Here is a 24801-nt window from a genome sequence, read left to right on the forward strand (position 1 = left end):
CACTCTGGGCTTCTCTGAAAGGGATCCGGCTGTACGGGTGTTCATTAGGGATACCGATCCCTAATGAACGCCCGTACAGCTCCCAAGCAAGACTGACAGATGGCTTAATGATACAGCGATCCTTCCTCAGGAATAGGCCCGAGTGAGAGGCCCTGGAAATGCTGTTGACTCCAGACCTTCATGGCAGCTCAGACCTTTATACACAAATGTAATTTTTTTTAAGTAATTTATCAAGTAAAAAAAATATGGTGACTCTTTCACGTCGCTGTGGAGCAGTTTTGGCCCACTCCTCTTCACAGAACGGTGCTGACTCAGCCAATTTTGCAGGTTGACCACCAACTGACTTGTACTTTCAAATGTTCCCTGGAGACCCCAAAGCCTTAGAAAGGACTCTGCGTCCCTTTCAGACTGACCAGCTTCAGTCTGTTCCTAAAGGTCTCTGGATGGTGGCAGGGTGTGTTTCTTCTCCCGATCTTGGTCTGCTGGTTCCTTCATTCAGCAGGTCAGTAATCAGGGCCGGGTGTGGCCGGTGAGAGTCGAGAACAGTTAACTCTTGATTTAACAGGTGGGGACACTCTGTCATGCAGCCTCACATGGCTTTGGATAGTTTCCCCTTAATAAAGATCTGTTTTTTATTTATTCTGGTTACCTTTGGTTGGTGTGTGATGATCAGAAACCTTTATGGGCGACAATCAAATACACAAAGAAAGAAATGCAAATGGTAACCAGGGTATATATTTAAGAAAAAAGGTTCAATTCAAACTCTTTAATTTTCTTTGTCAGGATAAACAGGACCAGAAAATTCCATACGGGATTTGAAGAGGGAACCATGAGACACAAGATATAAAAATAAAGTAACTGTGAATGTGGTTAAAGCACTTGAGGAAGACCTAACCACTGACAACACACCTCCAGCTACCTAGCTGGCACAAAAATCCTTTTTTAAACAGAGTTTTTGTTGTCTGACTTTCAGCCGAACTGCAACCAGGACAGACGGAAGTGTGGATCAACAGCCATGTCGGAGCCAGCGGAGCCGACCAGCCTGCAGGATGGAGGCAGCAGGGGCAGCGCAGAGGGAGGCCCAGCAGTCACATGCTGCACAAACATCTCATCTGTCCCATCTGTCATGAGGTCCTTCAACAAACCTGTGGTCATTCTGCCATGTCAGCATAATCTTTGCAGGAAATGTGCCAACCAGCTCTACCAGGGTGTGTGTGTGTTTGGGGTGTGTGTGTGTGTGGGGGGGGGGTTGATGCTACACACCGAGCATTATAGTTTCCTCTGGACAAGCCATCTCAATCCAGCTGAATACCCAGCATGCACCTGTGTTGGACAACAGCGATCTCCACCTGTTAGATACTGTCAGGTCGACCTGAAATGTGACCAACGTGTTATAACATCGCTGCCCTCGACTACACCAGGTGAAGGTTGAGGTCATATCACTAAAACATTTAGGTCCGATTTAGGATCTAGGTTTGAAAGGTCAAGAGGAAGGTCAAGAGGACGCCGTTTAGTCACTTGACTTTCACCCAGTCCAACCAGTAACCATTATTATCTCAAAACTCAGCAGTTTTTTGTGAAAATAGAAGCCATTTTAAATTGATTTATTAATCTTCACAAGGGAAACAACCTTTTGGATTCAATATCTGGACCTAAAGTTTAATACCAATGAAGAGCGACATAGAAATGAGCTCCGCTCAGAATCACAACACACTTTCTTGAATGTGTTTGTTCCTGGGTCACCTGCCGGCTCGTTGATTTCCTGGTCCAGTATCTGGCTGTCCGAGTTGGATACGAAGAGCAGCAATCTCAGTTGGACTAATGGGTTTCATCTTCTCCAGTTGGCCAGTTGCCCTGATTGAGATTGAGGCCATAATTTCCTTTTGAAAGTGTCACCTAAAGTACGGGAGCTGCAGACAGATGTTGCCTGCTGCCAACAGGATTACTGGGCTTTCCGATCGGTTCACTCAGCCTTCCGGTCTACTGTATCTTAAAGGGTCCGTGTGGAACACCTCTGTCTTTTGTCATACCTGACAGTTTCAGCTGTGTCCTGCTGCTTCGAGTGTCTCGTGGTGTTGGTGTGATGGAAGGGGTTGGGGGGGGGTCATCTGGTCCAACTTGTGCAGAACTGTTTCCCAGATGTGAGAAACTTGGTCACATCACATGACACCTCCGTGGAGGGCAACAGGAGATAGGCGTACTATGTATAATAGGTAGACATCTGACACCTCACACACTCTCTCAACACCACACTCTCTCTCTCTCTCACTCACACTCAACACCACACACACACACGGAACATCCCGAGTCGGCCTGCTACCAACAATTTCTGAAAATTTAATTAAAATCCGTTCCGAACTTATTTTATTCACAAAGAGAAATGTAAAGCTGGATGTCACATGACCTCCTGGCGGGGCGTAATGATGGATAGATGGTTATAGTAGCTTTGGCTGCTGTCTCCACAGCAAGATGGGATTCATAAAACAGGAGGCGCCTGTGTTTTTCGTGTTTGGAGACGTTACTGTGAAATGTGTGTACAGCATGCCGCATTTAGCATTTTCACAGTAACCTTTGATGTGTTTGTATCAGCCTCTTTGTTCCAGGCTCGCACAACCATGACAGTCAACAGTGGACACTTCCGCTGTCCGTCCTGCAGACAGGAAGTGGTGCTGGACCGCCATGGGGTCTATGGTCTGCAGAGAAACCTGCTTTGTGGAGAGCATCATTGACATCTACAACCAAGAAATTAGCAATAACATCAGGTGAGGAGAAACAGGAAGTGAGTGAAGAAGGCTGACATGAAGATGTAGGCCTGCCCTTCCGTACAATAAAGAAGCGGTCTCATTTGCATAAATGTCATTGCTGTGATATTGTGATTGTGTCAGCAGCCTGAGCACATCTGTAACATCTGGTCTTCTTTGATTAGAAGAGTTTTCATCTGAACGCAACCTGCTATAGAAATTCCAAAGTTGATGCTAATATTGCTGTAGAAGTACTGATATGAGAAGGCCTTTCTTTGCTGGGTCCATGAACACTCTCCTTCATAACAAAAGTATTTACAAATTTTGGCTGCCAAATTCTTCATGTCAAGAGGCAAAATGAGGTTGTGACATGTCTCCACATTGGAAAGGTTTTCTGTCTCCTTGTCCTCAGGTGTGAGGATTGTCTGATCATCCTCTTAAAACCATCAAGTTTGGTTTAAAAAAATGACTGGTCACTGTCATTGTGGCAAAGGATTAGCATGGTTAGCACTATTGCCTTACAGCAGGGTGGTTCCAGTTCGTGCCCCCCTGGGGCCCATGTGTGAAGGGCCCCTGTATTAGCCCGGTGAACCGGTAGCCTAATTCTATAAGATGTTATATTGTTTTATTTATAGTTTCAGCAGCTTAATGTTTGGGTTCTTTCTTGCTTGCTTTCAGCTGCGTCCCCTCGCCCGTGTCTCCCGATCAGCCGCTCAGATGTTCCATCCACAAGACTGAGAGGGTGAACATCTACTGCCTCACCTGTGGCCTTCTCACCTGTTCCCTTTGTAAAGTGTTTGGAGCTCACCAGTCCTGCCAGGTAGCGCCGCTGTCACACATCTGCCAACAGAAAAAGGTCAGTTCTTCCCCTCCTAGACGGCGTATTTACAGATGAAATCGTGACATCTTGCTCATTTAAAGATGCTTCTGTGTGCTAGGATGAGCTACATGATCATGTCGCGTCTCTGACTGAGCTCAACCACAAAATCCAGTCGGTGATCAAGCAGCTGGAGGATACCTGCGCCAGCGTCACGGTGTGTCAGATACATTCAGAATTTTTATTTAAAAAAAAAAAAAAAATCACATTCATTAATCACTGTAAAGAATTTGAGTTAAAGATGTTAAATTTGATAATACATCCAAAACTCAAAATCAATTCCAGTCTAAAATCCATAGTTTAGATCATATTAACATTTTCTGATCCAATATATACTTCCATATTTAGACTTAGAAGCACTGGACTTGACAAAGGTCAATCTAGGACAATGAGCTGCATATGATGGCCCCACACCGAGGATCTAGTTTAAAGATAGAAGCAGAAGTCATTCACTGTTTGCAGAGTCAAAGGGAATCCAGGATGTCTGTCTGCAGGCACAAATCCCAGCTAACAGCCACAGCAACCCTCTGAACATTTGCTGTAGCACGTCAGTGCTGCCCTAGTTGGCATAGAAGCACCAATCACAACATGGAAAACATGTAGTTTGTGGACATGGACAACATGTAGTCTCCTTCAGCAGCTGTCATTGTCTCCAGAGCAGTGTGCTAAACTCTGAAGCCCTTTGAGCTTAGCCACATGATAGTTATTGTCAAGTTTTCTGTTTTTGTTTTTTTGGAGGTGAGGGTTTTTCTTTTTCCTTTCAGGTTTACTGGCCCTTATTTTCCTAACTTGAAAAGGAATTGCAAGATTGATGGTTGAATAGGATTTCACTCAGAGGCAGCAGTCTGGGTTTCCGTTTTCTCTTTTATTATAATTTTTCCATCAGGGTAACTTCTTAGTTTACAGACAGACAGCCCAAGATCACAATAGCAGGCAGCCCAGTGGCCACTAGGTGGAAAACCTTGAAATATAAAAGAAATGTAAACATATAGAATTGTTCGACAATGAAGAAATGAATACGTTTAAGAAACTCAGACATATTACACATAAAACCCAATAGCCATAAATATAAATGTGCAAACTCGCAATAATGTAACTAAGCAAATAGGCTACACCATAATTTCATAAAGACAATCAGGTTTAACAGCAGAAAATGTGAATGTTTCTGAATGTGCAAACAGCAATATCCCTCAAAGCTCAAAATCCTATCATTGTTTAACTGTGTTTCAGTCGCTATAGACTGCAACAATGTATCCGTTTTGGGCCTGCGCCTCTCACTGAACGCCAACATCCTAATTGTAACCAGCGCTACTTTGTGAAAGTGAACGTTCTAATTCAACAATCAGCGCAGTCACAATGCAGTGCTACGTCTTCTTCCGACACGCTGAAGTGTAAGGCTTAAAACAAATTAAAATGGTGCTTACCAACTGTCCCTCCAGATCTTGGTTTCGTTGCTTTCTAGCTTGGGAGTGAGGACAATTGGAAATACCTTGCAGGTGTGGAAAGCACGCCTCTGCGTGGTGACGTCACAAACCTTTACCCTATCCTACTTGCAATTACACTTACCCACCACCAGGAACCACTAGAGTGCCGAGCAAATAACAAGGGGTTTGGCTTTACAGTTATTTTGTTTCATAGTTTCCCTCCCCTCGCCCTATCTCACCCTCTCCTTTAGCTAAATGTCCAACAGCAGGAGAGACAGGCTCTACCATAGTTCTGAAAATATTTTTTCCTGCCACTTGGTTTTGGGGGGGGTTTGAAGGTCTGGGTGTCCATATAATGGTGTCAATGGTTGTTTGTCAAATTAGCTTAGCCCCACAATGAGCGAGTGACAGTGAACCCTGCCCCTCTCCTGAAGTCTGAAAAAGATTATTATTGTTATAAAAAGAGGTTGGATATCAGCCTTTGGAGTGTATTTGGTTATTTGTCTGAGCATATTGTACATCTTCTGTGTTGAATATTTTGTACAGGAAAGTAGTGACCTTCAAAAACAGAGAGTGTGTGACAAGTTTCAACAGGTGTTTTCAATCCTGGAGGAAAGACAACAGGTACGTGTTTCTGTGGGTGGGTTTGTCCATCGGGTGAGTGTTCTTCACACTGCGGTTGCAATATGGGTCAATCTACAATCATTGTTCAACATACACAAAGGCCCTCGCCTTTATACACATGTACATTAACTGTTATTGAATCACAGGTGATGACGCAACAACTCAAGAGTGAGCAGGAAGAAAAGACAAGCCGCATCCAGGCATTGATGTGTTGCTATGAAAACCATGTTGAGGCAAACAGGAAGTTGTTGGAGCAGGCCTCTCACAGCGTTAAGGAAGAGGACCTGGTCACCTTCATCAGGTGTGTAGATGCTGAGTGATTTCTGAAGATCTTGCTAGCAATGTAGCCCCAGTGTGGCTTAGAGTTTATCGTAGAGTTAAAAGTCAATCACCTGCTCGTGGTTAAAATCCTGTGTTAATAATCAGATGTGTAGAAGACTTGTGGCCTTTGTCATGACTCTGCGTGATTGGCTGAGCGTACGTCAGTGCTCATCTTGGTTTTTTTTTTGCTGTTTGTTCACTGCTGAAACAAAATTCTTTCCTTTTGTTTCCTCTTGTCCTGCCTGCAGAGTTCAAGAGAGCTCATTGCAAAGTGAGTAGCATCACATGAAGACTTCCTCTTTTAGCATAAGACTTGTGTATTGTGCATTTCTTCGATGGTGTCTGCTCAGAGTCACAGAAGCCAAGCCACCGTTTGCCCCCTGAAAGCCTGGAACCAGCTGCTGAGCGTTTGACTGAGTATAGATACAACTTCAGCAGACAGGAACGAGCCCTGAGGAGCATCAGCTTCCACAAAGGTGACATCAGCATTTTGCTTGAATGGAGAAAATCCATAACTACATATGGGTGCAAGTCAAGCAAGTCAGCTACTGATAATGGAGGATGTGAAGATTTTCTTCTCAACTGGACTTATGAAACTGATATCCATGTAGATGTCGACATCTTTCTTGTGGTAATGTGTCAGGTTAAGAAAACTGGTTACTGCTCCCTCTGAAATGACAGAACAAGTTCCCCAAGAACAACAGCAAACATTCTCAGAAGAACCCTGCATCCACAACATCCTGCCCAAACACCACCAGGACTCTGCTCTAGAGCCCAACCCCAGAAGTGATTTTCCCAAATACCCAGGACCTGGACTCTGCTGGAGAAGCAGCTGCAGTAATCTCCCCCCCAGAAGGACCACCTACATTAGACCAAGAGGCAGTACCTCTGGATATACCTGTGGAAACTCCAAGAAGGTTCTGGCCTTCTCTGAAGGTGAACCAGATCAACACAAACATGAGGAGATGCTGGGAAATCCATCTTCTGATCCAGTTAAGAAGGAAACGCATATGTGAACATCAGGAAGGGATGACCACACAACAGGTAGAGCGTTATATCGTTATAATTGCAAAACACCATAATTAGCCCATTACAAAAGCCTTTCTTTTCTTGGATTTCAATTCATTTTTCTTGGACCACTTTATCCGTTTTCGGGTCACAGGAAGAGTGTGATGAGTTGAGTTGATGGGATGAGTTGCGAGCTCATGCAGGGCCCCCATGTGACCATTTGGGGTTTCGGTACCTTGCTCGAGGGTGCATGTAGATCAGTATTATAATAAATACGGTAATTGGAAAGATGGAAATCTGCAGCTTGAGTTGGAAGCAAGAACCTTTGATAGATATATTGTGCCACAGTGCCGATGCTATGGGACACGCAAAAAAGTTGACAGTTGCAATAAAAAGTGGGTGCAGCCTTTGAAAATAACTGTATTTCTGCATAAAATGGTCCAAATCAAATTTATGTAGAGGCCAACATCACAAACATTGTTTGCCACAGTTTTGACACCCTCTGTCCCTCGAACTGGGTCAGAAAAAACCTTGGTAAACTGCAAAAACCTTAAGCTAAATGGGAAGAGGAGCTTACCACACCACTTGCTAGCCACCTCCAGTGCTGCCCTGGGATCCTCCCCAGAACGTTTTACGGTTGTTCTCCTCCCAACATCGCGTTGACCAGGATGATCCACCCATTAATGACCACCAACGACCACTAATGACGCCATTCAGTTGAGCAGCACATTAAATGAAGAACTGAGGAAGCTCCTTGGATAAGAGGTGAAAAAGTCCAGCTGAACAAAAAGTCCAACCGAATTCCCTCAAGCCCCTGCCCCTGCCCCTGCCCCTGCCCCTGCCCCTGACTCTGACCCAAACCCTAACCCTAACCCTAACCCTAATCCTAACCAAATCACCGCTGCCCTCTGATTGGTTGGAATACCGGTTTCCCAACAGTTTATGGATGTTTCTCTGAGCCCATGTGGGAAGTGGCGACTTCCACTGTCCTCTTGTCAGAAGTAACGAGCAGTTTGTGAGGAAGGATCTCCTGTAAGCGAGCGTAACGTCTCATCTCGTAGCGAGACAATACAGACAGAGCATCAAGTTCATCACCTTGGCAACTGAACGGTGTACTGTTGCGTGATGCGTCTTGATCTTTTTCCAGGTTATCACTCTGATCTTCTACCTCTTCACCTTACTTCTGGTCCTGAAAAGAGTTTGGTTTTACATCAGCTGCTTCATTTGCACATAAAAGAAACAAAGACTTTTGTGTGCTTACTCAGGTACACACACACACACACACACACACAACCACACACACACAACAACACCTTAAGGTATCACATATAAGATGAAAATAATTAAATGAGAGATTAAATGTGTAACCAGCTCCACATATACAGACTAGATTTATGGTTCCTACATATAAACAAACTGAAAACATGTCGCACAAAGATTTTAAATGAACCATTTACACATTAAGGTCTCCTGTCATCCTTATCACCTTTTTTATTCCATAATAAGGGTGGTAGTTGTGAAAACGTTTCACATAAACAGTACATGCAAAATGCAGGTTCTAAATAATGATTTTATTTATCAAGTATGAAAATGAGCCAAACCAAAGATTTGCTGCCTACTGAAACAACTGGCCTGTTCTTGTATAATGTTTCATTTTTTCCGCTTGTTGCAGCTGGATATCAGGACTATTCACACCACCGGAGAACTTGGAAGGAAGAAGTTTCAAACCGTCAGGAACCATCTCCAGGGATGCTCAACGTCTCCATCAGGGTCTCGACCGGACCGCCAGTCAAACGTAGTGGGTCGGTGGCCCCCTGGTGTGGCGGCGGTGGGGTCATGGTATGTTATGGACAATCAGGGCTTAATTTGAGCCAGTTCCAGTACCTCCGACGTCGGATCCGGAACGTTTTCATTGGATCTTTGTCACTGAGAAAATGAATTGCCTAAATGGACAATAAAATTACCGTTTGCGTTGTTTTTCAATGCTGTTATCTGTCTTGTTAGTCTATATTCCCCATTGAAGTTCCACAAAAATCTTGTTTTTTTGCATTTGTCAATGCATTTAGGTGACTTTTTCACCTGTTTGACAATAGAGGAAACTTTAAAATGTAGCTAAAGTAGTAAAGGAATACTTTCTCTTTGGGCACACCCCAAAGGCTACAGCATGAAATTAAAATAATATTTAAATTCTGCTTCAGTCGGTGAGTATTTAGTTCACTCAGTGATTACAGTTGACCATGTTTCTGCTGAACAATGTCACACTGTTCATTTTTGGTTGTGTCAACCTATTGATCATCTGTTTGCAGACGACGTGGGGAATGTAGCGCCTGATGGCAATCCCATTTGCCTGGGAAGTGTTTAAAAAAAAAAAAGGCCAATTGTCGTCTTGTCTTATTTACCACTTTTTCCCTATTGGGGCCATGGGGAGGGTTCACATATAGGGTACGCCCAAGGATTGGTCGCCAACTCATCCCAGGGCTGTGTGAGCATTTAATGGTTTCCCGACCTTGTTCAAGGGTATTTTGGCAGTGCTCTGAAGGTGTTTTGGATCCACTGCCTACTACCAGGACACCTTCCATGTTTTTGTCTGCACCAGGGCTTGAAATAGGAACTCTCTGCTTCTCGGGCAGTAGTAGAACAGCCTGTTGGGAGCTAGTCTGAGAAGCTGAGGCCAATTATTATTTTTTAAAAGAAATCAATCTAGTAGATAGAGAGTTTACATTCCTTCTTAAAAAATTAAAGGCTTGCAGTTCAGCCTGGCGTCTTGAGTAGTCTTCAAGGGGTAGTTACTCGAATAGACAGTAGGTGGCGGTAATGCGCTGAGGCGCTGGTTGCCACCGGCCATTAAAGAAGGCGAAGAAGAAAAGGGTGGCGTCATTAGGCTGTTGTTTTGGTTGGGCTGCTGCTGTCGACGGCCTCTGGGTCCAGTGAGCTTCATATCCGCCTGGTGTAAACGCGCATTTTAGCAGTCTGTAGTCCATCAGACAAATATACGTTTTATTTAAAAGGGTTCCAACTGCAGCAGAACGACGCCATGGATCCTGCCAGTCAAGGTAAATGTTACTTCAAGTTAGCTGCGGCATAGCTTCTCGCTAGCAAGTGGGAGGGCGGAAGTATTTGTATTTGTATTAACGTTTCGGGTGAGTTTAAAGTGTCTTAATTTTGCGTTCGGGTGAAGATTGAGGTTTTCCGGTCGAATAAAAGTGAGTACTTGAGGGGTTGTGAGGACAAGTTGACCCAAAGCTATAATCTAAGAATGTTGACGGGACCGGGATGAGGAAGACGGTACTGCCATCACTCAAACATCACAATGATCTTCCTTGTCTCATTAAAGCTCGTCTTTTTAATCCTTTCTGGGGCGTATTCATTGTGGATGTTGTCTCTTTTGCTAGAAGATTCGGACCCCTGTTTGGATTCTTTATTAGATGCGGGTAGAGGTGAATCATCAATGGAAAGGGTAGTGGAACACATCAGGTAATGTCAGTGTAGTTTAGTTTATTCCTCTTATCAGAATAATCACTTGGGACTCCAGAATCGGCCCTCAGAACAGCTGAGTCAGCAGTCTTGGATCAGCTTATCAGAAAGCTGCAGATGTTGCTGAACATTAATGTTTGCTTCCATATGATCCCCATAGAAGCCATTTAACTGGTTGTCTGGGCGCAACTGGGCACCAACGCGCACGTAAAGATCAACAGGAACAGCAGCAAAGATGGTGTATAAAAGTATTGTTATTAAGTGTCTGTCCATAGAAGAGTGTGGGTGAGTTTATGGTTAAAGTGTGTGGCCCACCAACGCACTGATCCTCCAGCAACTGATGTCACCCGTTCAGCTCGATATAGGGTTCACCAAAAGTTTGGCTCGATTCAGATTGTTTGAGTCTTTTCCTTCGCTCACAGGCCTTTGTAAAGCAGGAAATTGACCAGGACAGAGTCCAGGTTGTCTGTGTCCAGTCTCTTCGACAGTCCAACCAGTAATAATCAGGATAACAGCAGCAGCCATCTCAAACCCTGACCTCCAGCTTGCACCTGGACACCCTCAACCCTCTAGTGCCATAGGTGTCAAACTCTGGGCCGTGGGCCAAATTTGGCCCGCAATGTAATATATTTGGCCCGCAAAGTCTAATTGACTATTAGAGCTGGCCCACTGGTATTATCCTTTAAAGTGCATGTGCTAATACTACAAGTACCAGAATGCTCTGCTGGTGTTTTGGTGTGAAAATCCACACTCCACATCAGCTGGTGGTGGTAATGCACCAATACAGTATGTGGCTTGCCAACCACCAAGAAAGAGGAAGTAGTCATAGCGACTCCTTATATGCTAATGCTAATTCTGGCACTACCCCTCTGAAAAATGATTAAAGGAAAGGCAGAAAATAGGACCTTTCTGAACAGGTAGGAGGCAGAATATCTGTTTAGATGTGTAAAAGACGGACCTGTCTTCCTTGTATGTGGAGCCAATGTTCATTACAAGGAGAACAACAACAGATGACACTATAAAACACAACACCAAGACAAGCACCTGGAAATGACTCAAAGGTGCCAGAAAGTAGAAGAGATGAAAAGGCATTACATTTACATTACATTAACTTACAATGGCAAAAGATTACTGTTGAAATTTAAAAGAGAAGAAATGAATGCCAGTGATGTGTTTCTTTATTTTAATTTCAACTTTGCATGTGTGCAATATTAAATTATATATTGTATTGTGTTAAGCTTTGCTTGTTCCATGTTCAGTTGTTGAGCAAAACTAGTTTGGGTCCATATCAAAAGGTTCCTTGTTATAGCTGAAGGAAGATTTTTTTCAATAAATATCAATGTTGGCCCGTGGCTTTGTCCCAGTTTTGAATTTTGGCCCACTGGGTATTTGAGTTTGACACCTCTGCTCTAGTGACCCTGAAGAACTTTTAGAGCAGCGTAAAGGCTTCTGTAGTCTGGTCCCAGTCCAGTTCAGACTGGATTGGACTTGGAAAAATGTATTTCCTAACTCATAAGCTCGTCTCCTTCCTCCAGATATTAACTTGAACTCTCCTAACAAAGGCTTCATGGTGGATCATTCTGAGAGCCTTTCTGATGTTCCTGTTGGGGGGGCTGTGGGGAACGCTGCCGACCCCCTCGCACCTGCCCTGATGGAGGAAGAAGCCGAGGAGCTGCGCTGCGAACTGTCAAAGGTTTGAGGGCCGGTCTGAATGTTGAATGTTACCGTGCACGGTTGGATGGAGGGACTCCACTCTTGCCCAGCTGGGCTAAACGGGGGGCCAGAACCAAGAAGCGGTGATGCTGGGTCACGTGTGGGGTAGTTCTTAGCCCTACCCCCAGCAGGTTGCAGTCACATGACCAAGTCTTGTGTTGACTAATGACGTGGGTCTGAGTGAACACCGGGTTCTTTTGGGTGGAAAATGACCCCACATGACCAAGGAGCACTTGACCAGCAGGTGACCAGCACATGACACTGGTCGCACTTTGAGCCATGACTGGGGCTCTACTGGGCCCCAAAATTCAAGATATTAATATCACAGAATATAGATATGACATCCAAGGGAGGGAGAGAGATAGACAACACACACACACACACCTCACACACAGTAGAGTAGCGGGCTTACACGAATCCCAGCTTAACGCGGGTCTTTGTGCCACCATCAAGGGTTTCTGCTGCATTAATTTCAGTGGGGCAGCATGTGAGACCCTGCTCTGGGTCCAGGGTCACCTGGGAACACGTGCCGAAGCTCCTCTGTGGACCCAGCAGCGGTGAGCACGCTCGTCATGCTTGTGTCGCTGTTTCAGGTGGAGGAGGAGATCAACACCTTACGCCAGGTCTTGTCTGCAAAAGAGAGACACGCCTCAGAGCTCAAGAGGAAACTGGGCTTGAGCCCGCTCAACGAACTAAAGCAGAACCTCAGCAAGGGCTGGCAGGAGGTGCAGACCTCCAATGTGTAAGTGCTGCACAACGTTGCCCGTTCACCAAACTCACACACAGCTGGGCAGCAGTGGGCGTTCTCTCGCCACGGAAATCACGTTGGCCAAGACATCCATGAAGGTTCTGGTTCCGTCCCTTTCTCGAACCTTACCCGAGTTTTGCTGTTCTTACCTGCTGACTGATTTGCGTGCAGCTTCAGCGTCCGTGCTCTGAGCCACCCCGAGAGGGTGGTGCTGCAGGGTTGTGAGAGGGGGCGTGCGCCCCCCTCGTCCCAGTTGGTGGTCCCGCTATACAGAATATCCACTCAGTCAGGTCAGTTCCTCCACAAGACACGCAGGACGTGAGGAGGAGACGTAGACCCAAAAGAAGGAGCCGAACAAGGAATCAGCAAATCGCTGAAGAAAAACCCACCACATTGAAACTGGGAAGCGGCACCGGGGCCACGGCCCATCCTCCAGCGGTGGCGTGGAGTGAGGATGGACAGGGAGCTTTGCTTTGAGAGGGTTCCCGGGGCAACCTTGAGAAGGTGTTTGTTTTAGGTGACCACACGCTCATCTTTGATCTAGTTTAGCTGGAACGCTGGTTCTCTCCGTTCTGTTTGGGCAGGTGGGTTGTTTTTTTAGATGTTTGTTCTGTCTAAGTTGCATTAGCTGAATTATTATTAGTAATCGCAGCTGGGACAGACAAGTGCCCCCCCCCCCTTTTGCGTGAGAAGGAGCCTCTTCTTCATGGCTGTTGCTAAGGTTTCCTAAGGTTTGTGTTTGGTGTCATTGGATCCCGTAATGATGGTGACGGACTACTGAAAATAACAAAGCTGTTCATTTAAACGGGCTCCAGGTAAACACGCTGCTGTTATTAAAGTGGCTCTTTTCCAGGGGGCCTGAATCAGATGTGAAATGATGTGTTGAAACAGGCGCTTCGCCTCTTTTTTCGCGTCGCCGTTGCCGAGTCACCCTCGGCAACAGCCCGACAGACGTGAACAGTGATTTTTCCTGCTGTTGTCATCTTCAGATATTTGTCTGCATCAGCCACTTTGGATGAAATTGCCTGCTCAGATGTGTGAGTTCATCTTTATTTTCTCTCCTTTTTTCTAAAATGTGTTTTCATTTATGGCACTTTGACTTTTACCTTTGGGCAGTTTTCCTTTTCCTGTGCCCATGGTGGCTGTTGGTGTGTGTGCCTGTGTGTGTGCCTGAAGAATTGGCTGCTTATTGAAGTCATAGTCAGCTCATTGATTGCGCAGGCTGCCCAGCAGGGGGCGCTCTACGTGCCGGCTGCCTCTGTTGGCTTTTATTCCCACGGTTGTGTCACAGGAAAGTGTCTCATCATCATGGTTATTATGGGGTGGTGTCACCATCTACTGGCTGATGTTCCTCCCCCCTTCTCTTGTCTTATTATTCACATACCAGTCATTAAAATATTAACCTTTTTTCTCTCTGCTGCTCTGTTGCAGATATAAGAAGACTCAGGAGACCTTTTCCCAGGCGGGACAGAAGACCAGCGCCGCCATCTCTACCGTGAGCGACGTGGTGACGAGGAAGCTGGGGGACATGAGGTGAGCGACGGCAGAGCCGCGGCGGCCCCAAACACTCTTTAGGCCCATCACCAATGAGCAAGTTTAAAGAAACTGATCAGGGACACATTTAATATATAATATTTGATGCTTTTTCTGCTGGCTGGCTGTTGTTGCTGACTGTCTTCTCTCCATTTAATGCTGCCTGGCTTTGCTGTGCAGAGCACTTCCTTTCTCTAATTCCTTTAGGTAAGACCCCCGCGGCCCTTCTCCACTCACCACTTTTTCCATGTCAAGCCGACTCGCGTGACACCTCCGCTCAGTGGCCTCAGCTTCAGAAAGACACAATACACATAAATTACATATTAGTGGTGGAGCTAAAATAGTACACGTTGATGATATGTGTGGCGCTTCAGTCTGCTCGCGTTAGCTTTGACCCAAATGCAGCGGCATGCTAGCGACGCCCTGAGTTAGCGTTTACAACACGGGCAACCATTTCCCTTCACCAGCGCTGGGCCAAACCGGGCCAAACCAGGCTGCTAGTGGAATAGAGTGTCATGTTTCCCGCATGGATCCCACGATGCTGTCCATTTCACTATTGCCTGACAATTATTATAATTGAATCAAGTAATTAACACATTGGCCATTATGGCGTGTCCATGTTGGCAGGAGTAGCGGGTCTGACCTCCTGCTGAGAGGGGCGTGGCTGTTGCCTGTTGCCTGCCCCCTCCCCATACTGTTGTCTAATATTTCCAGTCAGTGGTGAGAGAGGGTCACAAATGTTCTATGGGTCGTTCATCGGTCAGGCTTGAGGACACCGGTGGCGTAACTAGGTGGCGAGTTGGAGCTGCTCAGGAGGCGGAGCCAGTGCTGAGCCACCTTAGAACTATTCCCTTGCGAAGTTGATAAGAAGCTAATCGCTAATTTTGGGACGAAATGCCCGCTTTTTTCGTGCAGGGACCGTAGATATAAATGTTACCGTGCTGTGAGAACATGGTGTGTGTGTGTGTGTGGGGGGGGGGCCTTGCTTTTTAATACTTGTCTCTTCTCTTTAATGCTAACAAAGTAGCAGCTATTCCATCAGACACTCAATAAGTATGCCTGCCATGAGGTAAAGTGACTCCTGCTTTCTGTTCTCTCACTATTTCATTCTTCTCCTGCATTACTGAAATACTGTGTTGGTAAACAAAAAGTCAGCTTCATTTGTTGATTTTTAGAGTTTAGTGTGTAAATCTTGAATGTGATATTTTTTGAATCGTTTACTTTGAGGAACCTTATATGAACTCAGGGTGTGTGTGTGTGTTTGACATGGTGGTTGTGTTCTACAGGAGCTCTGCAGCCTTCAAGACCTTCGAAGATAAGATGGAGAACCTGAAGGTGGGTTCATTTGTCTGCTGTGTGTCAGGCTGGTTATTATGGTCAGCTGAGGGATGTTGGTAACTTAATGATGAAAATGTTAAAGTTGACCCGTTCAGACTGGAAGGAAACAGTGGGACTTTATAGCAGCGCAGTTGACAGCGTTGTCACGCAAGAACGTCCTCATTTATCTGTTTACACCATTAAACGGGCCATTAGCATTAGCACGTGGTTAGCATAGAGTCATGCATCGTTGTTGAGCAGTCACAGGAAGAGGTGGGCCTCATCTGTTGCTTTGATGCGGCGTCACCGCTTGCAAGCGTGATGTGTGTATTTGCTTCTGCCAGCACGGGACAGCCGTGATCACTAACCGTGTGTGTTTCCCAGCATAAGGTGGTCGGTCCCCGGGAGAACGGCGATGCCACCAACTCCCCCACCGAGCCTACCCCCACTCAGGAAAACCCGCCTTTTTGAAGCGCTTCCTTCTTCCTGCAACCTGAGACTGACGACATGACCCGAGTGCTCACACACATACACACATTCACTCTCCCTCTCTCTCTCACACACACACATACGCTACACCGTTATCTGGAGGGTGTGGCTTCTGGCTCGCTCGCGTCCCATGTCCCCACCTGGTTCCTGCCCTGTCATCATCTTTATCTTTAGCTAAAGAGAAGCTTTTCTATAAAACCAATTGCATAGTGCCACCTGCTGCTGCCGCTCAGCCACGTTGGGGAGCAGCAAGCGTGCGTTACCAAGGAAGCGGAGCTTCACAGAAAGCAGGAAGTACTGCTCATGAGTGCAGGGGTTCACCTTCAATGGGTTCTGCACCATCAAGACGTGTAAAAAAACAAACAAAAAGAAACATTTTCTATAGAACTATTTTACACTGCTTTGCATAATCTTTTTACATAACTTATGGATATGTACAAATCTGGGAGTATGTTGCCATGGAAATCCTGGCTTCACTGCTGCATGTCAGTTCCTGCCAGTGCCCGCAGCTTTTCCTGCTCACACACACACACGCGCACGCACACACACGCGCGCAGTGCCATCGCTCACTTCCTCCAACCCTCCTGTTACAGCTGACATTACTGAATACGCCCAACAACGTCCCACTGAAGGTGTGTTGCATGGACAAAACTCAAGTTTGATGTGCTGAAATCATTAAAGGTCCTAACAAAAGAGGCTGACAATGCTGATCTTTTTCCCTGCTGCTCATCTAAACGCAGGACGCTTTTTTTTTCATTATTACCTTTTTATTGGTTTCCTTTTGTCGTCTGGGTAAACTTGGGAGAAAATGGATCATTTGTACAGATAAAAGTTGCCAATATTTACAAAAATCTGTTCAGCAAGGTTTTCAGGCTCTTAATGTTGTAATATTCTTTCAAATGTTACATTTTTCTCTGATAAAACACTGTTTGATGCTGCTGCTGCTGCTGCTGGAGGATGATGACAATGTCCTGTGGGTCTTGGTGAATGAAGAGTGCAGCACATGAGCAGAACTTTGGATTGATTTGGGATGATTTTAGGCACTAAAGGGATTTGATTTGGCAGAGCAACCATTTCTAAACTCTGGTTTTGTTATAATAAAGCATTTCTTTAAACACACGTGAAGGAAGTGATCATTGTTCATTGAATCACCTTTCTGGAACCACCAGGACGTCCAGGCGAATAGAAGAACTACGCGGGAACTTAGGAGACCTTTATTTAGAAAAAGCTACTTTTTCATAAGCTTATTTCTAAATAATTTTCTCCAGCTGTGTTCTTGATGTGCCCTTTAGTCGTCACTGACGGCAACGTGCACAACTGGAGCGTCTCGGTGCCCCCACCTGACACAAGAATTCCAGGCCCACAGCAACATCAGCACTGAGAGACTAGAATGATGGAGGTGTTAACAGCAACGTTAACATGAAGCAACCGTATAATCAGGTACAGAAATGTGCAATAAAACAAGTAGATTTATATATACAACTGCTCAAAATAAAGGGAACACTAAACACGTCCTAGATAGATTAAATGCTTTATTCTTTATATAGTTGAATGTGCTGACAACAAAATCAGACATAAATTATAAATGGAAATCCAATCTATTAACCCCTGGAGGTCTGGATTTGGAGTCACACTCAAAATTCTAGTGGAAAAATGCTACAGGCTGATCCAACTTTGATGTAACATCCTTTCAACAAGTCAAAATGAGGCTCAGTAGTGTGTGTGTGTGTACTCCACGCACCTGCATGACCTCCCTCCTGAGGGATCTCCTCCCAGACCTGGACTAAAGCATCCGCCAACTCCTGGACAGTCTGTGGTGCAACATGGCGTTGGTGGATGGAGTCAGACATGATGCCCCAGATGGGCTCAACTGGATTCAGCCCATGTTGTTGCCCTCCTACGGCCTCCTCCACATCTCCTGATGGACTGGCCGGTCTCCTGGTAGTGCCTCCAGCCTCTGGACGCAATGCTGACAGATAAAGCAAACCTTGATGGATGAGCTGCACTACCTGAACCACTCATTCTGAGAGCCTTTCTGATGTTCCTGTTGGGGGGGCTGTGGGGAACGCTGCCGACCCCCTCGCACCTGCCCTGATGGAGGAAGAAGCCGAGGAGCTGCGCTGCGAACTGTCAAAGGTTTGAGGGCCGGTCTGAATGTTGAATGTTACCGTGCACGGTTGGATGGAGGGACTCCACTCTTGCCCAGCTGGGCTAAACGGGGGGCCAGAACCAAGAAGCGGTGATGCTGGGTCACGTGTGGGGTAGTTCTTAGCCCTACCCCCAGCAGGTTGCAGTCACATGACCAAGTCTTGTGTTGACTAAATGACGTGGGTCTGAGTGAACACCGGGTTCTTTTGGGTGGAAAATGACCCCACATGACCAAGGAGCACGTGACCAGCAGGTGACCAGCACATGAACTGGTCGCACTTTGAGCCATGACTGGGGCTCTACTGGGCCCCAAAATTCAAGATATTAATATCACAGAATATAGATATGACATCCAAGGGAGGGAGAGAGATAGACACACACACACACACCTCACACACAGTAGAGTAGCGGGCTTACACGAATCCCAGCTTAACGCGGGTCTTTGTGCCACCATCAAAGGGTTTCTGCTGCATTAATTTCAGTGGGGCAGCATGTGAGACCCTGCTCTGGGTCCAGGGTCACCTGGGAACACGTGCCGAAGCTCCTCTGTGGACCCAGCAGCGGTGAGCACGCTCGTCATGCTTGTGTCGCTGTTTCAGGTGGAGGAGGAGATCAACACCTTACGCCAGGTCTTGTCTGCAAAAGAGAGACACGCCTCAGAGCTCAAGAGGAAACTGGGCTTGAGCCCGCTCAACGAACTAAAGCAGAACCTCAGCAAGGGCTGGCAGGAGGTGCAGACCTCCAATGTGTAAGTGCTGCACAACGTTGCCCGTTCACCAAACTCACACACAGCTGGGCAGCAGTGGGCGTTCTCTCGCCACGGAAATCACGTTGGCCAAGACATCCATGAAGGTTCTGGTTCCGTCCCTTTCTCGAACCTTACCCGAGTTTTTGCTGTTCTTACCTGCTGACTGATTTGCGTGCAGCTTCAGCGTCCGTGCTCTGAGCCACCCCGAGGGGTGGTGCTGCAGGGTTGTGAGAGGGGGCGTGCGCCCCCCTCGTCCCAGTTGGTGGTCCCGCTATACAGAATATCCACTCAGTCAGGTCAGTTCCTCCACAAGACACGCAGGACGTGAGGAGGAGACGTAGACCCAAAAGAAGGAGCCGAACAAGGAATCAGCAAATCGCTGAAGAAAAACCCACCACATTGAAACTGGGAAGCGGCACCGGGGCCACGGCCCATCCTCCAGCGGTGGCGTGGAGTGAGGATGGACAGGGAGCTTTGCTTTGAGAGGGTTCCCGGGGCAACCTTGAGAAGGTTCTGTTGTTTTAGGTGACCACACGCTCATCTTTGATCTAGTTTAGCTGGAACGCTGGTTCTCTCCGTTCTGTTTGGGCAGGTGGGGTTGTTTTTTTAGATGTTTGTTCTGTCTAAGTTGCATTAGCTGAATTATTATTAGTAATCGCAGCTGGGACAGACAAGTGCCCCCCCCCCCCCCTTTTGCGTGAGAAGGAGCCTCTTCTTCATGGCTGTTGCTAAGGTTTCCTAAGGTTTGTGTTTGGTGTCATTGGATCCCGTAATGATGGTGACGGACTACTGAAAATAACAAAGCTGTTCATTTAAACGGGCTCCAGGTAAACACGCTGCTGTTATTAAAGTGGCTCTTTTCCAGGGGGCCTGAATCAGATGTGAAATGATGTGTTGAAACAGGCGCTTCGCCTCTTTTTTCGCGTCGCCGTTGCCGAGTCACCCTCGGCAACAGCCCGACAGACGTGAACAGTGATTTTTCCTGCTGTTGTCATCTTCAGATATTTGTCTGCATCAGCCACTTTGGATGAAATTGCCTGCTCAGATGTGTGAGTTCATCTTTATTTTCTCTCCTTTTTTCTAAAATGTGTTTTCATTTATGGCACTTTGACTTTTACCTTTGGGCAGTTTTCCTTTTCCTGTGCCCATGGTGGCTGTTGGTGTGTGTGCCTGTGTGTGTGGAAGAATTGGCTGCTTATTGAAGTCATAGTCAGCTCATTGATTGCGCAGGCTGCCCAGCAGGGGGCGCTCTACGTGCCGGCTGCCTCTGTTGGCTTTTATTCCCACGGTTGTGTCACAGGAAAGTGTCTCATCATCATGGTTATTATGGGGTGGTGTCACCATCTACTGGCTGATGTTCCTCCCCCCTTCTCTTGTCTTATTATTCACATACCAGTCATTAAAATATTAACCTTTTTTTTCTCTCTGCTGTTGCTCTGTTGCAGATATAAGAAGACTCAGGAGACCTTTTCCCAGGCGGGACAGAAGACCAGCGCCGCCATCTCTACCGTGAGCGACGTGGTGACGAGGAAGCTGGGGGACATGAGGTGAGCGACGGCAGAGCCGCGGCGGCCCCAAACACTCTTTAGGCCCATCACCAATGAGCAAGTTTAAAGAAACTGATCAGGGACACATTTAATATATAATATTTGATGCTTTTTCTGCTGGCTGGCTGTTGTTGCTGACTGTCTTCTCTCCATTTAATGCTGCCTGGCTTTGCTGTGCAGAGCACTTCCTTTCTCTAATTCCTTTAGGTAAGACCCCCGCGGCCCTTCTCCACTCACCACTTTTTCCATGTCAAGCCGACTCGCGTGACACCTCCGCTCAGTGGCCTCAGCTTCAGAAAGACACAATACACATAAATTACATATTAGTGGTGGAGCTAAAATAGTACACGTTGATGATGCATGTGTGGCGCTTCAGTCTGCTCGCGTTAGCTTTGACCCAAATGCAGCGGCATGCTAGCGACGCCCTGAGTTAGCGTTTACAACACGGGCAACCATTTCCCTTCACCAGCGCTGGGCCAAACCGGGCCAAACCAGGGCTAGTGGAATAGAGTGTCATGTTTCCCGCATGGATCCCACGATGCTGTCCATTTCACTATTGCCTGACAATAATTATTATAATTGAATCAAGTAATTAACACATTGGCCATTATGGCGTGTCCATGTTGGCAGGAGTAGCGGGTCTGACCTCCTGCTGAGAGGGGCGTGGCTGTTGCCTGTTGCCTGCCCCCTCCCCATACTGTTGTCTAATATTTCCAGTCAGTGGTGAGAGAGGGTCACAAATGTTCTATGGGTCGTTCATCGGTCAGGCTTGAGGACACCGGTGGCGTAACTAGGTGGCGAGTTGGAGCTGCTCAGGAGGCGGAGCCAGTGCTGAGCCACCTTAGAACTATTCCCTTGCGAAGTTGATAAGAAGCTAATCGCTAATTTTGGGACGAAATGCCCGCTTTTTTCGTGCAGGGACCGTAGATATAAATGTTACCGTGCTGTGAGAACATGGTGTGTGTGTGTGTGTGGGGGGGGGCTTGCTTTTTAATACTTGTCTCTTCTCTTTAATGCTAACAAAGTAGCAGCTATTCCATCAGACACTCAATAAGTATGCCTGCCATGAGGTAAAGTGACTCCTGCTTTCTGTTCTCTCACTATTTCATTCTTCTCCTGCATTACTGAAATACTGTGTTGGTAAACAAAAAGTCAGCTTCATTTGTTGATTTTTAGAGTTTAGTGTGTAAATCTTGAATGTGATATTTTTTGAATCGTTTACTTTGAGGAACCTTATATGAACTCAGGGTGTGTGTGTGTTTGACATGGTGGTTGTGTTCTACAGGAGCTCTGCAGCCTTCAAGACCTTCGAAGATAAGATGGAGAACCTGAAGGTGGGTTCATTTGTCTGCTGTGTGTCAGGCTGGTTATTATGGTCAGCTGAGGGATGTTGGTAACTTAAATGAAAATGTTAAAGTTGACCCGTTCAGACTGGAAGGAAACAGTGGGACTTTATAGCAGCGCAGTTGACAGCGTTGTCACGCAAGAACGTCCTCATTTATCTGTTTACACCATTAAACGGGCCATTAGCATTAGCACGTGGTTAGCATAGAGTCATGCATCGTTGTTGAGCAGTCACAGGAAGAGGTGGGCCTCATCTGTTGCTTTGATGCGGCGTCACCGCTTGCAAGCGTGATGTGTGTATTTGCTTCTGCCAGCACGGGACAGCCGTGATCACTAACCGTGTGTGTTTCCCAGCATAAGGTGGTCGGTCCCGGGAGAACGGCGATGCCACCAACTCCCCCACCGAGCCTACCCCCACTCAGGAAAACCCGCCTTTTTGAAGCGCTTCCTTCTTCCTGCAACCTGAGACTGACGACATGACCCGAGTGCTCACACACATACACACATTCACTCTCCCTCTCTCTCACACACACACACATACGCTACACCGTTATCTGGAGGGTGTGGCTTCTGGCTCGCTCGCGTCCCATGTCCCCACCTGGTTCCTGCCCTGTCATCATCTTTATCTTCAGCTAAAGAGAAGCTTTTCTATAAAACACAATTGCATAGTGCCACCTGCTGCTGCCGCTCAGCCACGTTGGGGAGCAGCAAGCGTGCGTTACCAAGGAAGCGGAGCTTCACAGAAAGCAGGAAGTACTGCTCATGAGTGCAGGGGTTCACCTTCAATGGGTTCTGCACCATCAAGACGTGTAAAAAAACAAACAAAAAGAAACATTTTCTATAGAACTATTTTACACTGCTTTGCATAATCTTTTTACATAACTTATGGATATGTACAAATCTGGGAGTATGTTGCCATGGAAATCCTGGCTTCACTGCTGCATGTCAGTTCCTGCCAGTGCCCGCAGCTTTTCCTGCTCACACACACACACGCGCACGCACACACACGCGCGCAGTGCCATCGCTCACTTCCTCCAACCCTCCTGTTACAGCTGACATTACTGAATACGCCCAACAACGTCCCACTGAAGGTGTGTTGCATGGACAAACTCAAGTTTGATGTGCTGAAATCATTAAGAGGTCCTAACAAAAGAGGCTGACAATGCTGATCTTTTCCCTGCTGCTCATCTAACGCAGGACGCTTTTTTTTTCATATTTACCTTTTTATGGTTTCCTTTTGTCGTCTGGGTAAACTTGGGAGAAAATGGATCATTTGTACAGATAAAAGTTGCCAATATTTACAAAAATCTGTTCAGCAAGGTTCTTTTCAGGCTCTTAATGTTGTAATATTCTTTCAAATGTTACATTTTTCTCTGATAAAACACTGTTTGATGCTGCTGCTGCTGCTGCTGGAGGATGATGACAATGTCCTGTGGGTCTTGGTGAATGAAGAGTGCAAGCACATGAGCAGAACTTTGGATTGATTTGGGATGATTTTAGGCACTAAAGGGATTTGATTTGGCAGAGCAACCATTTCTAAACTCTGGTTTTGTTATAATAAAGCATTTCTTTAAACACACGTGAAGGAAGTGATCATTGTTCATTGAATCACCTTTCTGGAACCACCAGGACGTCCAGGCGAATAGAAGAACTACGCGGGAACTTAGGAGACCTTTATTTAGAAAAAGCTACTTTTCATAAGCTTATTTCTAAATAATTTCTCCAGCTGTGTTCTTGATGTGCCCTTTAGTCGTCACTGACGGCAACGTGCACAACTGGAGCGTCTCGGTGCCCCCCACCTGACACAAGAATTCCAGGCCCACAGCAACATCAGCACTGAGAGACTAGAATGATGGAGGTGTTAACAGCAACGTTAACATGAAGCAACCGTATAATCAGGTACAGAAATGTGCAATAAAACAAGTAGATTTATATATACAACTGCTCAAAATAAAGGGAACACTAAACACGTCCTAGATAGATTAAATGCTTTATCTTTATATAGTTGAATGTGCTGACAACAAAATCAGACATAAATTATAAATGGAAATCCAATCTATAACCCCTGGAGGTCTGGATTTGGAGTCACACTCAAAATTCTAGTGGAAAAATGCTACAGGCTGATCCAACTTTGATGTAACATCCTTTCAACAAGTCAAAATGAGGCTCAGTAGTGTGTGTGTGTGTGTACTCCACGCACCTGCATGACCTCCCTCCTGAGGGATCTCCTCCCAGACCTGGACTAAAGCATCCGCCAACTCCTGGACAGTCTGTGGTGCAACATGGCGTTGGTGGATGGAGTCAGACATGATGCCCCCAGATGGGCTCAACTGGATTCAGCCCATGTTGTTGCCCTCCTACGGCCCTCCTCCACATCTCCTGATGGACTGGCCGGTCTCCTGGTAGTGCCTCCAGCCTCTGGACGCAATGCTGACAGATAAAGCAAACCTTGATGGATGAGCTGCACTACCTGAACCACTTGTGTGGGTCAGAGACTCTGTCCCACGCTACAGAGTGAAAACGCCGCCAGCACTCAAAAGTGACCAAAAGATCAGCCAGAAAGCACAGAAGAAACTGAGAAATGCTATTGGTCACCACTTGCTCCTTTATTGGGGTGGAGGCTCTTTGTCTTTTGTTCGGTATTATTAGGAATACAAACCCTTAAAAGTCATCCTTCACTGGTCTGTACTGGTTTTTGTCATCTTTTGGAGGTGGAGCGGCTAATCAGTAAATGCTAACAATAAT

At 46.3% G+C, this 24801-nt stretch overlaps 1 protein-coding gene, 1 long non-coding RNA gene and 1 pseudogene across 16 annotated transcripts; 2 read left to right on the forward strand and 1 right to left on the reverse strand.

Annotated features, from left to right (window-relative positions):
* The first annotated feature begins 1092 nt into the window (after nt 1–1092).
* On the forward strand, nt 1093–5986 carry LOC115249084 (tripartite motif-containing protein 54-like; annotated as a pseudogene).
* Nucleotides 5987–9836: 3850 nt separating this feature from the next.
* On the forward strand, nt 9837–22874 carry tpd52l2b (tpd52 like 2b). Of its 15 annotated transcripts, none has more exons than XM_029834462.1 (10): nt 9837–10048; nt 12005–12066; nt 18310–18405; nt 19017–19165; nt 20167–20214; nt 20611–20712; nt 20893–20919; nt 21738–21782; nt 21998–22046; nt 22411–22874. In XM_029834462.1, exons 1-10 carry the CDS (start codon nt 10030–10032, stop codon nt 22534–22536), a joined length of 723 nt encoding a protein of 240 aa, XP_029690322.1. In that variant the 5' UTR covers nt 9837–10029; the 3' UTR covers nt 22537–22874. The 15 variants fall into 15 exon arrangements, with proteins under 15 accessions (XP_029690322.1, XP_029690323.1, XP_029690324.1 ...); XM_029834463.1 differs by having other exon boundaries at nt 21741–21782; XM_029834464.1 differs by having other exon boundaries at nt 12032–12066.
* On the reverse strand, nt 17545–24790 carry LOC115249271 (uncharacterized). Its single transcript, XR_003887970.1, has 3 exons — nt 24527–24790; nt 18011–18278; nt 17545–17654 (listed from the first exon to the last, which is right to left on the reverse strand). It is a non-coding gene; the product is annotated as an uncharacterized lncRNA (long non-coding RNA).
* Nucleotides 24791–24801: the final 11 nt, after the last annotated feature.

The sequence above is a fragment of the Takifugu rubripes genome, chromosome 3 (assembly GCF_901000725.2).
Source record: "Takifugu rubripes chromosome 3, fTakRub1.2, whole genome shotgun sequence".
NCBI lineage: Eukaryota > Metazoa > Chordata > Actinopteri > Tetraodontiformes > Tetraodontidae > Takifugu > Takifugu rubripes.

What these genes read in the sequence shown, in the direction of transcription:
- tpd52l2b (XM_029834462.1), top strand. An exon ending in CCTTTCTCTAATTCCTTTAG is followed by an intron (nt 20,920 to 21,737) that starts GTAAGACCCCCG and finishes ATGCTAACAAAG; the next exon opens with TAGCAGCTATTCCATCAGAC. An exon ending in ATAAGTATGCCTGCCATGAG is followed by an intron (nt 21,783 to 21,997) that starts GTAAAGTGACTC and finishes TGTGTTCTACAG; the next exon opens with GAGCTCTGCAGCCTTCAAGA.